General features: G+C 42.0%; 1 protein-coding gene across 5 annotated transcripts in view; it reads left to right on the top strand.

The window, feature by feature from the left end:
• The window catches only part of CORO1C (coronin 1C), a 72,850-nt gene that overhangs the window by 2,926 nt on the left and 54,006 nt on the right, over positions 1–15,918 (top strand). The window contains exon 1 of one of the 5 annotated variants that reach the window (XM_070516229.1): positions 9,312–9,388. The exons of the other annotated variants lie outside the window; for them this stretch is intronic. Within the exon in view, the coding sequence (XP_070372330.1) occupies positions 9,346–9,388 (43 nt within the window). The 5' untranslated portion in view covers positions 9,312–9,345. Of the gene's footprint in view, positions 1–9,311; positions 9,389–15,918 lie in introns of those variants that run through there. 5 annotated transcript variants of the gene reach the window in all.

Raw genomic sequence — 15,918 nt, 5'->3', positions numbered from 1 at the left:
GATATAGTTCACATACCATACAGTTCACCTACTTAAAGTATACAATTTAGTGGTTTTAGTATATTCACAGAGTTTTGTAGTTATTACCACAATTTTAGAACATTTTCACCCCAAAAAGAAACCCCGTACCCATTAACAGTCCCCCTTCCACCTCATTCTCCTCTCTACCCTGCCCTAGGCAGCCACTAATATACTTTGTGTCTCTGTTGATTGCCTGTTTTGGACATTTCATCTAGATGGAATTGTACAATATGTGATCTTTTGTGTCTGTGTTTTATTGCGTGTAATGTTTGCAAGGTTTATCAGTCTTGTAGCATGTATTAGTGCTTCATTCTTTTTTTTAATGGTTGAATAATATTCCATTGTATGGCTATACTGTGGTGTTTTTTAAAAATTACTCTATTGAGGTCATATTGGCTTACAATGGTGTAAATTTCAGGTGTGCATCACTGTATTTCAGTTTCAGTGTAGATTGCATTGTTGAATATACCATGTTTTGTTTATCCATTCATCCATTGATGGACATTTGGATGTTTCCCCTTTTTTGGCTATTATGACTAATGCTGCTGTGAACGTAAGTGTACGAATTTCTGTGTGGACATATGTTTTCATTTCTCTTGGGAATTGCTGGGTCATATTGGTTACTCTATTTAACTGTTAGAGAAGCTGCCAGACTGTTTTCCGAAGCAGCTCCACCATTTTACAAGCCCTCCAGCAGCATATAAGGGTTTCAATCTCTCCATATCCTCCTCTATACTTGGTATTCTCTGACTTTTTAATTCTAGCCATCTTGGCGGGTGTGAAGTATCTCATTGTCATTTTTATTTGCATTTCCCTGATGGCTAATGATGTCCAGCATCTTCTCAAGTGATTAGTGGACAGTTGTGTATTTTCTTTGGAGAAATGTCTGTTCAGATGCTTTGCCGATTTTAATATTGGGTTATCTTTTTATTGTTATGACTTATTTATATCTTTTAGATACAAGTGCCTTATCAGATAGATGATTGCAAAACTTTTCTCTAGTTCTGTGAGTTGTCTTTTCTTGATGGTATTCCTGGAAGCACAAAAGTTTTTACTTTTGGTGCAGCCCAATTTATGCATAATGGAGTCAGAATTGATAGTAATGGAGTTAGAAATTATTTAGCCCTTAAATCACATCCTCATCAATGTTTTGGTTATATACGTTAAAAAGCCAGGGGCCAGCCCGGTGGCATGGTGGTTAAGTTTGCATGTTTGGCCTCGTTGGCCCCAGGTTCACCTTGATAGACACGGATATTAGCTCAGGGCCAATCTTCCTCAGCAAAAAGAGGAGGATTGGCAGTGGGTGTTAGCTCGGGATTAATCTTCCTCAAAAAAAAAAAAAAGTAAAAGCCAAATGTGAAAGGGTTAGGGAAAGATTTGAATTAGTTTTAGATCAAAAAGGGCTTGTCGGGGCCGGCTTGGTGGTGCAGCAGTTAAATGTGCATGTTCTGCTTCGGCGACCTGGGGTTGGGCAGTTCGGATCCCAGGTGTGGTCATGGCACTGCTTGGCAAGCCATGCTGTGGCAGGCGTCCCACATATAAAAAGTAGAGAAAGTGGGCACGGATGTTAGCTCAGGGCCAGTCTTCCTCAGTAAAAAGAGGAGGATTGGCGGCAGATGTTAGCTCAGGGCTAATCTTCCTCAAAAAAACAAAACGGGCTTGTCAGGAAACGTTCCCCTGTTTAAATCCTCTGGTGGCCTCCCCCCATTGTCTGTGGTTAAAGTTGGGACTTCTGCATGTGGCTGTGGATCTGGGTGTCTAATTTCGGCTGCCTGGTCTCTCACTGCTCCCCTCCCTATGTTTCCGTGCCCATCGCTACTCCTGGAACTTCCCACCCTCAGCTCTACTTGGAATGCACTTGTTACTCCACCCCCTTTCCACTTGTTGAGGCCCACGTGTCCTTTGGGATCCTCCAGGAGACCTTCCTGATCCTCCCAGGCAGACCTTGTCCCTGCCCGCATGCATCGTACATTCGTCACTGCTGTCTGCCGCAGGGACCTGCACCTGAACCTGAGCTTACTGTCGGAAAGGCTGTTCCCATGGAAAGCAGGGTGTGAGAGGGGAATTCACGTGGAAGGCAGATCGAGGTTCTCTGCTCACAGCTTGGGCTCCAGTGCCTACCGGCTATCTGCTGAATGCAGGATTATTGAAGTTAGTTGAAACGATCTCACGGTCAGTGGGTTTCTCTGATTATTATTCACATCTTTGTTGCCTGTGTAAAAATAACATGAAGTACACGGGTGATTCCTCTCTGCCTTTCTGGCATCCGAGTTTAGCCCTTACCAAAAAAATGGATGTAAAACCGAATGTTTGAAGCTTTTTCCTGAGGGCAGAACATGCTCGTCCAGGTTCTTTCCCCCCAATGAACAGTGATGACTGGCGCACAGCCTTCCCAGTAGGGCGGGTGGCCAGGGAACACGTTTAGTTTGGTATGATTGAGCCACACCAAATGCAGCAGGCCAGCCCTGATGGTATTGAGTCAGTCAGGACTGGAACTACCCCAGGGCATGCCTGATAATGGGTGTAAACTGGCTGTTAAGGGCACATACTTCCTTCCTTTTCATTCTTTGTTCCTGCTCTCTTGCTTTTCTCAGAGTATCTGACTCAAGTAGTAGTCTTTAGTTATATTTTGTGGGTTATTTTTTTTGCTGAGGAAGATTCACCCTGAGCTAACATCTGCTGCCAGTCTTCCTCTTTTGGATGTGAGCTGTTGCCACAGCATGGCCACTGACAGACGAGTGGTGTAGGTCGCGCCAGGGAACCGAACCTGGGCTGCCAAAGCGGAGTGCACTGAACTTAATCACTAGGCCACCAGGGCTGGCCCTGTATTTTGTGTTCTTATGTTCACTTTTAATACCTTAATTAAAAATACTCCACTTACTATCTCCCTGACAATTAGGAGAAACCAGCTGACCATTTGGGCTACGTTTTCATTTTTTGTGTTCATTGCAGTGGTTGGATTGTGGTGAGGTAGTATGGAAGAGAAGAAGGAAAATAAATTTCGTATTTCTTCTTTGTTTCATTAGGCTCAGTGACCTCTCCGTATCTTATATAGTTTCTTGCTCTAGGAGTTTTGTCTTTAAAGAAATTGAGGCAATGAAGAGTTTAGCCTTTACAGCCAGGCTGGGCTGGGCGTCACTCTTGGCTCCTCTTCTTAATAGCTGTGACTTTGCCAAGTACCTCACCTCCCTGATCCTCAGTTTCCTCTTTGGTAGTATGGAGATGCCAGTGGTCCCTTGCTGGGGTATTGAGTGGACGATGAATTTGTGTTTCCCTCTGTCTTCGCTCTTAATGTCTGTTAATGAGTGGAACTGGGGAGAATCAAGTAGAGTAAGTTTAATACATTTTATTTCTGATGTTTAGCTGTTAATATGTGGATTCCCACTCCCACTTGAGTATTTAGACTTGAATCAAAGTGGAATTACTAAAGCGGTACAAAATGTCTAATTTTTAGGATAGGAAAGTAGTGTTAAAAACGAGGCAGTTTTTACCATGTCTCTGCTCCGACAGGCTTCTCTTATTCAGGCCTTATGCTTGTATTCAGTCTGTCTGTCTGTCTATCTATTTTAAGGAAAAAGGTTTAGTTCCTGGCAAAAGATTGATCCTTTTAAGGTTTGGAAGGAGATGGCACTGCAGATACTCATCTGGTTATAGTGTGAATGGCAGCATTGTGATAAAGTGTAGCATTTGGTGTGAGCAAAGAGCCCAGTAGTTTCATGGGATGTGAAATTAGGCCCGTCATTTGAGTCTTACATTAGTAACAAAATCAATTTGTCTTGTCTGCCATAGTAAAGAGAAATCAAATTGACGCAGAGGTCCGAGTGGGAGAGAGAAACTGGAGTATGAATGGGATTAGGAAGGCTTGTATTCTGTATGACTGACAGCAGTAATTTCCCAATACACATTGTTTCCCCTTTTGGTTGTGCAATTATCTACATTTCTTTTTAAAAATTATGAATAATGGATCATAATTTGTGCCAGTATCTCACCACCTTTTTAAGAGTATATCGTTTTAGGGAGGTTGGCAGATTATTTCTCAGGTCCAGAGGTCCTCGTTTCTTGAGGATCTGCTGTTAGACCTTTATGAATACAGCTCCCTGCTGACTCTGAATCACGGCTGGAGCGGAAAGTACCTCGCTAGTCCCTTCTTCCTCGGCTTACAGATGAGGGACTGTGGTCTCAGGAGCTTGAGAAGCTCCCCCACCCAAGATCAGGAGCTTAACTATCCCTCACTTCCTCCCCAGCCCCCTTCCGTCTCCTTCCGTTTGTAGTGTGAAGTCATTCTTAGAGTTGGTAGTGTGGATTTATAGTGTAGTGTGGGTTTTTGTTTGTTTTTTTTTTTACTGTGTGAACCTGACGTGCTTTCCCTTTTTCAGTCCTTGACCTGATGCGACAGTTCCCTCTTAACCTTCCCCCGTGGTCTTCTGCCACATCTGCACACTGAGCCTGCTCAGAGCTTCTCTCTTCAGTTTATCGCTACAGTTGATAGTACCAGTGTGTGTGTGTGTTTTCCTCACATCTTCAGATGGGACGTGTATGAAACTATGAAGTTTGGTCCAGATTTTCAGAAGGTTTTTTCGATGCATTTTTGGGAAACTTGAAAATACATGGACTCTCTTGTATAAGCCTTTGGGAGACTTGATTTCCTAGTTTTAATGTGAAGTGCCTTGACAGTATTTTATTGATCTCTCTTTATTTCCTCAATCTTATCATCTGACCATTAGTAAGCTGGGGTTGTAAGGATTTCTCTCGAGTGTTTCAAAGACCAGTAAATATTGCAAAGGTGCCCTTGCATTGCCTTGCGAGAATAATTGGGACCATTTGGCCATCTGTATATGAAAACACTGTTTGACAGGAACAACACCCGTCCAGTGCTGGAACTACACAGATTCTAACAGGCATAATGAAGACCTCTTCGGATTAGCAGAAGTTGTTCATTGCTTCAGTGTCATCGTTTTGTCTGGGGAACCAAGACAGACTGGGAATCTGGACACGTGGCAGTTTGGTGTAAGAGCCTTTTTTGCCCCCTTGTAGAATCAGATGTCTGTCCCCATGTTCTAGCCACTGCTGAAGTCTTCATCCTGGATACACAAAGCTGTAGTTTCTCAGCTTGTAAAAGACCGTAGACACGTGGGAAAGGAGGCGTTGGGAGAGCAGAGCCTTTGGGGGGTGTATTTTCCACGCCTGACGTTGGAGGGGCTTCTTGACAAATTTACAAGCTCCCACTCCTTAGGACAAATGTTTAATCACCAGTATTTGCTTACTTCACAAGAAAGATACTTAAATTCCTTTTCATAATGGTCAAGCATTCTTTTCTAGTTAAAGATTTTAATTCCTTTCATTCTTAGGAACTTAAAGAGTTGAGGCTGATTTATTAATATAAAACCTCAGATGCTGCCTGAGTGGTGACTGAGAAACACGTGTGAACTTGAGCCATCATCTCCGTTAAGCAGGAGGATTTATTAGGAGACTAGTCACTTTACGGGCTAGATGGTGAATTAGTTTTGCGGTTAGTAGTGTCTTTAGCTTAACATTGTCGTCCGAGTTTTTCTTGGCAAGCAAGAGAAAGGCCAGAGCCAACGAGTGCTGGCCATGGCTCTTTGAGGTGATATTTAATAAGATGTGTGTTTTCTGTTTTAGAAACAGAGTAACTTGTCCTGTAGGCTCTCTCTCTTTTGCGGGCCCTGTTGCTTTAAATGCTACTATAGGAAAAAGGGTAAATTGAAAGTTTTTTTTTTTTTTTTTTTTTTACCCTAAGAGTTCCAGTTTGGTCTTCTTAGGCAGTATAGAGGTATCTTGCATGCACTGGGCTGAACTGCATTGTCAAGTAGAACCCGTGATGCATCGTATCTACAAAGGATGGTTGTGAACCACGTGGTTCTCTAAAGGTGAATGGTTGAGACCAGATGCAGTGTCTTTCTGGGAGGCAGTGTGTACGTTTAGTCCCCAGCCCAGGACTGGGTTGTGTTCTAAAGTCTAACTCAGTTATTTGGAACTCGGGTGGCATTTTTTTGGTATAGATTCAGTATTATAAGTGGGGGGGTAAGTTCTCAGCCTAGATTGAAGAAATCTGTTTAATTCACAGCACAGCTTTTGAAACTGTTAATGATGATGGCAGAATCTGGATCTTGGAAGCTGGGAGTCATGTGAAACAGAAGTAAGGAACCGTGCTTCACCCTGGGTGCCTGTCTGTGCAGGCTGTGTGGCATCCAGCAGCCTCATGCCACAGCAGCACCCAAGTTCTTCATCCTCCCCCCCTCTTAATTTGAAGCCTCGCTTCTCAGGCCAAGTCCTTTAAGCAGTGGTGGCAAAGCAAATGGTTCAAATTCATTTCCACTGATGTGTCCCTGGGTGGCCACAGTTACTATGAGATTACCACTGTTACTCAGTGCTGGGACCGCCATTGGCTTTGTTTATATTTTCCTATTTCACTCACGTCCCTTAACCCATGTAGAGGCACAGTATTAATATTTTTAAAAATATTCCCTATTGATAAATAAGGAGAGGTTCTTCCTGTCACCTCTAAAACAGTGAATCTGCTATGGTCTTTTCAAAATACTCGTGATTCCTTTTTTCTCTTTCTGTTTGTTGAAGGGCTTGAAAGGGTCTTAGATTTTAGCAGTGACTTGGTTTCTCTGCCCTTTGGGAAGTGGATCAGGGCAGAGTAATGGTTGTAAGCTGGGGCAGCTTGTACTGACTGGAGCTGGACGTTGGTCTCCATCTCTGTTTGTGTTCCCTTAGAAATGCTTACCAAAAAGCCCCTTCTTTCCTCAAACAATAGGAAATAATTGACTTCTTTTTGTTATTGCCTCTTTGAAGGGTTTGGACCACGTAGTTCCCAAGAACTCTTCTCATTCAAACATTTGATGATGCTAAATGGCATAAGGATTAGGGACCTGATTTTTCTGGTGCAATTAAAGTCTTCACAGAATGTTAATGGCAGTCTTAATGTTTTGATTTACCTTTAAAATGTGTAATGATTTAAAAAATAGGTTACAAGCTTCCTCTGGTCCTCAAGGATGTAATTTTTGCTGCTGAATTCTGTGGGAAGTGAGCTCTGGGGGTTGAGAGGACAGGGCATCGAGAGTCAGCGTCTGTGGGAAGCTGAGGGGAGGCCCCACCCGTGGATGTGCGAAACAGCACCGGGCCCACTCGGGACTGGTGTGATTAGGGAAGAGTAGTGTAAGATGGCTAGGTGGGATGGCCCAGATTGCAGGGAGTCATCATCATAGAATATACATTTATGCAATATATTTGAGTAAAATGTAAATATAGTTTAGATAGAGAGTTATAAAGGTAGATGAAAATGTAATTTATGGGTGTCCCTAGTGCTAATGATTTCTATGCTAATACTAGTTATGTTTTGGGTTAAATGAGTAGAAATTTAAAAATAAATCTAAGTATGGAATTATTATTTTCCAGTTTGTGAAAGTGGACGCTAGTACTGCTATCCATTCCATGTTCCTCGAAGGCAGAGAATGTCTTAGGTTTTTTGTGCCTCTGCTTCCCAGCACACTGGCTGGCACCCCATAGGTGCTCAGTGTTAGTTTGAATAATTGAATTTCGGTTTTACACGACACACTTGTGATAAAGATTGTCAGTCTTCCCATTTTCCTAGAAGATGAAAGGAGTAAAGAGGAAGTTTTCTGTGATGTAGGAGGACTGCTGATTGTAAACATTTGCAGTTAACCTCATAATTTTCATTACAAATAAGTATATTAGCAATGTTTGTGTATATACACGGTTATTTATTGAAACATATATTTTTTTTAGTTTTTCCTTGTTTCTCCCCAAAGCCCCCCTGTACATAGTTGTGTATTTTTAGTTGCCTGTCCTTCTAGTTGTGGCATGTGGGACGCCGCCTCAGCATGGCTTGATGAGTGGTGCCATGTCTGTGCCCAGGATCCGAACCGGCGAAACCCTGGGCCGCCGAAGCAGAGCGCACAAACTTAACCACTGGGCCACGGGCCGGCCCCTTTGAAACATATTTTATTTGTAAAGCAGATTTTAGAGTTCTGGTTATTTAAAAGTATGAATTCTGATGAAAAACAGGGTGACATTACATTTTGGTACTTTATTGAAAATTTACTTAACTGACATGAATTTTTAATTTGAATTTTGAACTTTATTTAAAATTTGTTTATTTAATTTAAATTTAATTTTATTATATTTAATTTATTTAATATTTCGTTATATTTAATTAATTTAATTTTATTTAAAATTTATTTTAATTTTGAATTTTGAATTTAAGAAGTACTGGGAGCATGGGATTCTTACAGCTTTGTTTTCTAGTCCAGTTAGCAACTTTGACTCTAGAAAAAACGGATGAAGCAACATCCTAGTGGAAGCATGCTTTCATCTTGAAAATTTTTGTCAAAATAGATATGGGAAGCACCATAATTTGTGTTAAGATGAGGATTTAAAGTTAAGGGAGCCATCAAGACAGCTGAGTTTCCTTTTATTGTCTTTCTCTTCTCGAGTTTCTGGCTGACTGAGAAGTGTCGCCGTCCCACAGCGGGAAGACTGGAGGGTGGCCCTGAGGGGCTCCAGGCCCAGCTCAGAGGAGTCACAGGGCGGTCTCCGGGCAGTGAGTGGCTCCTGGGGCTCCATGGATTTCCTCTGTTTGCCTCCCTTTGACTGGAGAGGGTGACAAGAACGGAGTAAGTGCAGAGAGGGCGAGTTGTGCACCGTTTCAGCCGTCGGATGGTCTCGTCATTTCGGAGTTCATTGTGCAGTATAGAAATTTGAAGGACTGTAGGCTTTGGTTTGTATCCTAGTAGTCGTGTTGTGATGTGATCACAAAAAAAGAATTGTTTTTGTATTTCTGTTTGTATGTGTGTTTGTATGTTATTTCTGGCCGTTTGTAGGGATCATTACAAATCATAAATGTAGTTGTTTAAAAGAGTATCAGGATGAGAGACCGGCTGCTCTGTCAGCCTTCTCCTCCAAATGCTTTAAAAAGGTTTCTTCTGCTTTCATTTGAGGCATTTAGGGTTGCTCTTTCAGTCACTGTTTTGCCGTCCAATTAATGTAACGTAAAGAATTAAGGACTATGATTTGCTTTTCAAATCTTCCTAGAGTTTGGAAGGAAGGAGGATTTGGGATGGTTCGGGTTCCGGTTTTACCAGCTGAGGCTGGTGAGGCTGGTGAGAGCTTCTTCTGATCCAGTGTTCACTCCCAGAATGCCTAGCCCACGCTTCCTCCTGGAAGTGGGCTTTATTTGTTTGTTCCTACTTCCCCGGAGGTGTTCCCACGTTATTGGTGACATGGGATGGGCGGTGCTTCCTTTCTAAAGAACTGAGCCCTTGAGAAGGAAGGTATCGGATGGTGGTCAAGTGTTTACTTGGTAGTAACTGCAGTTTCCCCAGTGAGTTATATTCTTACAGTTTTTTATACTCTGTTGTAGATAACTGATATTCTGTTTGTCTTTCCCCCTCTTTAGAAGAGAGGCCTCCTGATAAGGAAATAGTTTGTAATTTTACCAAAAAAGATCAGACAAAATGATTTGTCCCTAGGTGCGGTAAGATTTGAAGACATATACTTTCCTGTTTGTATAGGATGTCAGAAAATTCTGGAAACATAGGGAGATTTTTATTTTAAAGAGTGTCAGTTTCATTTTCAACTCGCATGCTCAATATGTCTACCTTCAAGCTCCAGGTAAACTGCCTTAATATTAAAGACACGGGTCCAGTTATTAATCTGAAAAGGTGTAATAATTTAAATGTTTTTCATGTGTTTTTACTCTTTTCAAACACCCTACTTGTAAAGAGAAGGCTCTTTGGAGCTAATACAAAGGGGTGGTTCTTTACCCCAGTGTGTAGTGTGTACTTCCCTCCCCTGTGTACGTCTGTCCCAGCAGGACGTTAACGAGTGTGTGTCTCTTTGATTGTGCTGTGTCCCCTCCGTTGCACTGTGAGCTCTCTGAGAGCAGGGCCAGGTCTGCTTGCTCACCATTGCATCTGCAGTGTCTAGCTTGATGCCAGGCGCGTGGTCAAAGCTCAGTAAATAGTTGTTGAATAAATGAATGATGAACGCCTGGGGTTAAAGCCCTACTCAGCCTTCACAGTTGAGTGCGTGTGTTATGTGGCTAACCCTGTGGGTGCTAGTCGCTAGTTCGGTTCTCAGTGAATGCGGGTTTGTTGGGGGAATGAGGACTGCATCCAGTGCAGGACCAGTCCCTGGAGACTTGTAGGCTTTAGGGTATAATAAGGCTCTAGAAATCATTTATTTTAGTTCTCCCACTTTTTAGATGAAGAAACCAACGACCGTAGGACCAAAATGACTTAGTGGGTAAGTGACTGTGTCAGGGTAAACTTGTGTCGCGTCTGACACCGAGCCAGAGCTCCTACTGTAGCTAGTGTTTGCTTGAGACATTGTCACGAGCTTATGTTTATTTAATCTCTGCTTGTCCAAAAAGGGGAAGACTGAAGTTCTTCAGTTGAAGGTGATTACTTTGTTTTGTTTTTGGTTTTGTTTGCGGGGGGGGGGGGGGGGGGGGGGGTGAGATTTGCCCTAAGCTAACATGTGTTGCCAATCTGCCTCGTTTTTTTTTCTTCCTTCCCCCCACAAAGCCCGAGTACACAGTTGTGTATAGTTGTAAGTTCTCGTTCTTCTGTGTGAGCTGCTGCCACAGCGTGGCTGCTGACAGGTCTGCACCTGGGAACAGAACCTGGGCTACTGAAGCAGAGTGCACCGAACTTAACCACTAGGCGATGGGCTTGGCTCGTTACTTTGGTTTTTGACGTTGCTAGTTTTGCCTAGGACTTGTCTTACGAGGGTCTTCATAAAAATACCTTAGAAAACCCCCCCAAAAGACCTGGGAATCCAATAATTTCGTTTCCTGGTATAAGAATATTGCCAAAGGGGCCGGCCCAGTGGCACAGCGGTTAAGTTCGTACATTCCACTTCTCGGTGGCCTGGGGTTCGTGGGTTCAGATCCCGGGTGTGGACATGGCACCTCTTGGCCAAAAGCCATGCTGTGGTAGGCGTCCCACATATAAAATAGAGGAAGATGGGCATGGATGTTAGCTCAGGGCCAGTCTTCCTCAGCAAAAAGAGGAAGATTGGCAGTAGTTAGCTCAGGGCTGATCTTCCTCAAAAAAAAAAAAGAATATTGACAAAGAATTATTAAAATTTTATCCCAAGAGAAACTCCATCTGACTAAGTCGTGGGCTTGAACAGTCACACAGTGTGCTTTTTACCAGCTGTTAAGAAAAGCAGGTCATCAGTATAGAAAGAGTATTTCAGAACACAGGCATTGCTAATTTTTAAGTGAGGTTGGGTCAGTCACGTCTCTGAAAGTTCTGCGGTTGGTATGTGAACTCTTGGGACTAATTTGGCTCTTTGAAGAGAGAAGCGCGGTTCAGCTTGGAGCCTGGGCTCCTGCGGTGCGCTTGAGGGCCCTGAGTGCTGCTGCCCGCAGTGTATACGGTCCTGTCTGTTCTCTGGGCAGCTAGTGCCTGCCCTGGGTCTGCCGTGGAGGTTCCTTGAGTAATCCTTTTTCAAAGCCCCAGGATGCTGGTGATGAGGCGAAAATTGGGAGATAGGAGGCTTGTAAACGTGTCATCCTTGCACATTATCTCAGGAAAAATCTGCTCTTATTTTAATAGTGTGATAAAGTGTATTTCTGTCATTGAAGAGCTAGGGATGACCCGTAAAGCCTTATGTTTTAGTAACTGCAAAATTTCTGTAACGTCGTTCTTATTTATTATATGTTAAGTAAGGTTCAGGCCCTATCAGGACGTCTTTTTGTTGATAATGGGTCTCTAATACAAGTGTGAGAGAGTTAAATTGAGGATTATAATTTTTTGTATTTTGGATCTTTATATGTGGCTATTTTGCTGTTCATATCATTTCTTTTTTTTTGAATTTCAGCTTTATTGAGGTATAATTGACATTTTGTAAGATGTTTAAAGTGGACGTTATGGTGATTTGATTTATATATCTAGGTCATTTCTTGTCAGACTTCATTTTTAGCAGTCACTTTCATGGTCACATTCTACTCTAAATCATCAGCGAATGCTTATGTTGACGTCAGGTTGTCCCCAACCTCTTAACAGGTTCCTAAAATGAGGACAGATTTTAAAATGTAAAAGTAAGAGTTCTCTTCTTGGAAAGCTTTAAAAAGTATGGACCTGTTCATTATACCTAGCTTTTAGAAATCGTCTTTGATATATAGATTTCCAGTTTTTTATGCATGTCCTTTCATGCAGTTCTCTTGGACAATTGAGTACCTAGTCTTATGGGTTAAACCTAAGGGTTTTCAGTCAGAGGTAAGGTTTTGCTTTCTTTGGCATACCTAATGCTCTCTGCTGTTTGTCTCGTATATTTGAATGCTTATGGCCAGTTTCTTTGTTTCATAAAGCATAAGCACAATGCTGTCTCATATGTAAAAATTGCATAAACTGGCCAGATGGAACCGTGAGCTGTCAAGGACCCCCCACCCACCCCCCCTTGAAAGAGCTCTGAGTGGCACTGTTGGCTGACGTGGGAAAGCCAAATTGTATGTATGATGGGGAGTTTATCATTGGAAAAGTATGAGAGTTCAGGGGGTGGAAAGTTGAGTGCCCTGTACTTTGTGGTTCGAGGTCATTGTGTCTCTCTTAGAAGTCCTTTATTTTTGGATGAGTCCCATAATGTCTCTGGGCTGAGAGTGAAGGGCCTGAAATTCATGGGCTGTGGGACTCTTTCCACTCCAGCTTCTGTGAGGACCGAGACTGCACGCTTCTTGGGAGATGTCACTTGCATTTTCTTGTCTTTTCATTCCTAGAAACATTTAAAAACTAAAATGATAATGGGTTATTGACTCAAAACCTAGTCCATTTATATTTGGTATGCCTCATTCTTGGCATTTTACCTATGATCTGGATAAATAATGGGGCGAAACTATTTGGAACGCTGTAATGAGTGTGAATTTTCCCTCTTTATTCCTGCCATTCTTGGTGTAATGATGCATTGAACCAACATCAAGGCTTTTCCATACTTGCAGTCAGTTGTCTTAAGTGGTGAGCAGTCTTTCTAGAAAAAAACTTTTTTTTTAAAGGTTTTATTTTTATTTTTTATTGGTGAGGAAGACTGTTCCTGAGCTAATATCTGTTGCCAGTCTTCCTCTTTTGCTTAAAGAAGATTGTGGCTGAGCTAACATCTGAGCCAGGCTTCCTCTATTTTTTGTATGTGGGACGCTGCCTCAGCATGGCTTGATGAGTGGGGCTCAGGTCTGTGACCCAGATCTGAACCTACAAACCTCGGGCCACCAAAGCAGAGTGCGCAGACTTCACCATTGCGCCACAGTGCCAACCCCATAGAAAAAACCATTTTGTTCTAAGACCTCGGTGTCATGAGTGGAGTGTGAATCTCTTTGAGCTGTAGCTGCTCTGTATGAAGTCTGTTTTGTGTCTGATTTCCTCCTGTGCTTTACAGCAAATGTGACCTGTGGTGTGTTTTCTTCCTTTTTAAAACAACTTCTATTAAAGTAGGTAAGTTAGACATATTTTTTCTTGGCTATCTCATATATGAATTTGTTAATTAAGGAATTGGATGCAGTGAAAATGATTTGTTAGATGAACTCTTCGAGTATCACTGGTAGATTTTGTTTAAGAAAATTCGAAAAAGCCCAGCCATCTCATATCCAGAAATGGTGAGTGTTGAATTTTTGTATTTAACCGGAGTACCTCCCATATTTGTTTTTGAATGTCTGCTCTCTTGTGAATGTGTATTCTACATAGGCTTACATATTACATTTCCAACTTTTTAAAAGGAATTTTTAACTGTTGGCATTGCCATTTAAATAGCTAATTTTAGGACGTTGTTTCCTTATCTGCTGTCCAACTTGCCGCTTTTGATTCCCTGACGCGTCTGATCTCTCCCCCGTTAGAAAGTGCCTGCCCTAAGAGCAGCAGCTGAGAGGGAACACGCGCTGTCCCTGTTGGGACATTCTGGAGTCCTCCTGCGCTTGCTGCTGGCTAGGAAATGTGCTCAGCCTGCTGACCGCTTGAGTAACTGATGCTCTGGGATGGTCTCAGCAAATGTGCCAAGCGGGATTTTGCTGCTAGTAGGGGTTTTCCTGTATGTGTTCCTAGCAGGATGTGTTTCCTTTTGTAGGAACCATAGAAGTACATCTGCTGGAATCTTTAAACAGGTAACTTCTCAATAAACAGGAAAATGTCAAAATTGTGGTCCTTTTTTTATGAGATCGATGGAAGCAGGCAGAGAGAAGAGAGAAAATGTGGTAACATTTACTCAGGTGTTTTGAGTGTATTTTATTTGGTGCCATTAAGTATGAGCACCTTGCCTTGTCTACATTATTTTCGTCCTCACACCCAAAGCATTTCTTGTATGGCCCATGAAATAAATTGTCTGTGTGTGACGTGACTTGGCAGTACCATGAGAAACATTCCTTACGCTCTCCTAGAGCTTGAGGCTTAGCAGCTGACTGTAAGATGGAAATTTTACTCTGAGAATGAGTTTTAGCAAACTTTCCTCTGACACTTGTAAAATAAGTCCTTAAACCCTGGCGGTAGACCTTATTTTTACAGCTTGTTCTTGGTTAAGATGTAAAGAAAATTTGTAAAGAAAGTTTTAATCATTGTTTCCTTAGATGACCTGTTAAGTATTGTGAATATTGGTAGTCAGCTTTTAGATTTTCTTTATTTGAAGCTAAAAACAAGAGTATATTAACTACTGATTAGAAATTTATGTGGGATTGTAAATTAAGGCAGCCACTATGGAAAACAGTATGGAGGTTCCTCATAAAATTAAAAGATGAAATACCGTATGATCCAACAATTCCACTTCTGGGTATTTATCCAAAGGAAAAAAAATCGCTATCTTGAAAAGATACCCGTGCCCCGTGTTCATTGCAGCATAATTTACAATAGCCAAGGTGTGGAAACAACCTAAGTGTCCATCAACAGGTGAGTGGGTAAGGAAGATATGTGTGTATATATACAATGGGATATTATTCAGCCATAAAAAGGAAATTCTGCCGTTTGTGACAACATGGATAGACCACGAGGGAGGCGGTGTGAAATGAGTGATGGTGGTCAGAAGAACAGACTTCCAGTTATAAGATAAATAAGTCCTGGGGATGTAATTTACAGCATGGTGACTATAAAAAAGATAAAGAAATTGTAAAAAAAAGTATTATTATAGTTCCTGGGTAGTGAAGCCCTAACCCTTAATCCTCTTTCTTGGCTTTCAGTATCACCTGGAAGCTTTGGCAGGGAGACGACTGTCCATGTTTCTAAAATAGAGGTTTCACCCAAATCCCGGAGAAGCATTTCATTAGTTAAACCTTTACACTCAACCTGTTCTCATGTTGTCTTCCACAGACATATCTGTTTGTTTGTTTATTTTTTGAGGAAGATTAGCCCTGAGTTAACTACTGCCAATCCTCCTCTTCTTTTGGGGAGGAAGACTAGCCCTGAGCTAACATCCGTGCCCATCTTCCTCTACTTGATATGTGGGACGCCTACCACAGCATGGCTTTTTGCTAAGCGGTGCCATGTCCGCACCTGGGATCCGAACCGGCGAACCCTGGGCCTCCGAGAAGCAGGACATGGCGCACTTAACTGCTGCGCCACCAGGCCAGCCCCATATCTGTTTTTATTACAACGAAAACCATTCTAGAATAGCCTTGGTCCTGTCTGAAGTAGAAGTAGAATGATAAATTGCATCTTTTAAGGCCTTAGGTAAGGTTTGTAATTGTCACATTTTGTGGAAATTAGAAAACACATTGTATTTTTCTCCCATCTAAAGTCACTTTATTTGGAAATTTGTAAACATTTGTTGGATTTGCTTAATGAATGACTTATTGCTACACTGTCTCCGTCTGTTATAAGTCATGTGCCACTTAATAATGGGGACATGTTCTGAGAAATGTGTCGTTAGGCAATTTTA

This window comes from Equus asinus, chromosome 8, assembly GCF_041296235.1.
Source record: "Equus asinus isolate D_3611 breed Donkey chromosome 8, EquAss-T2T_v2, whole genome shotgun sequence".
NCBI lineage: Eukaryota > Metazoa > Chordata > Mammalia > Perissodactyla > Equidae > Equus > Equus asinus.
This window is presented reverse-complemented; position numbering and strand designations above follow the sequence as displayed.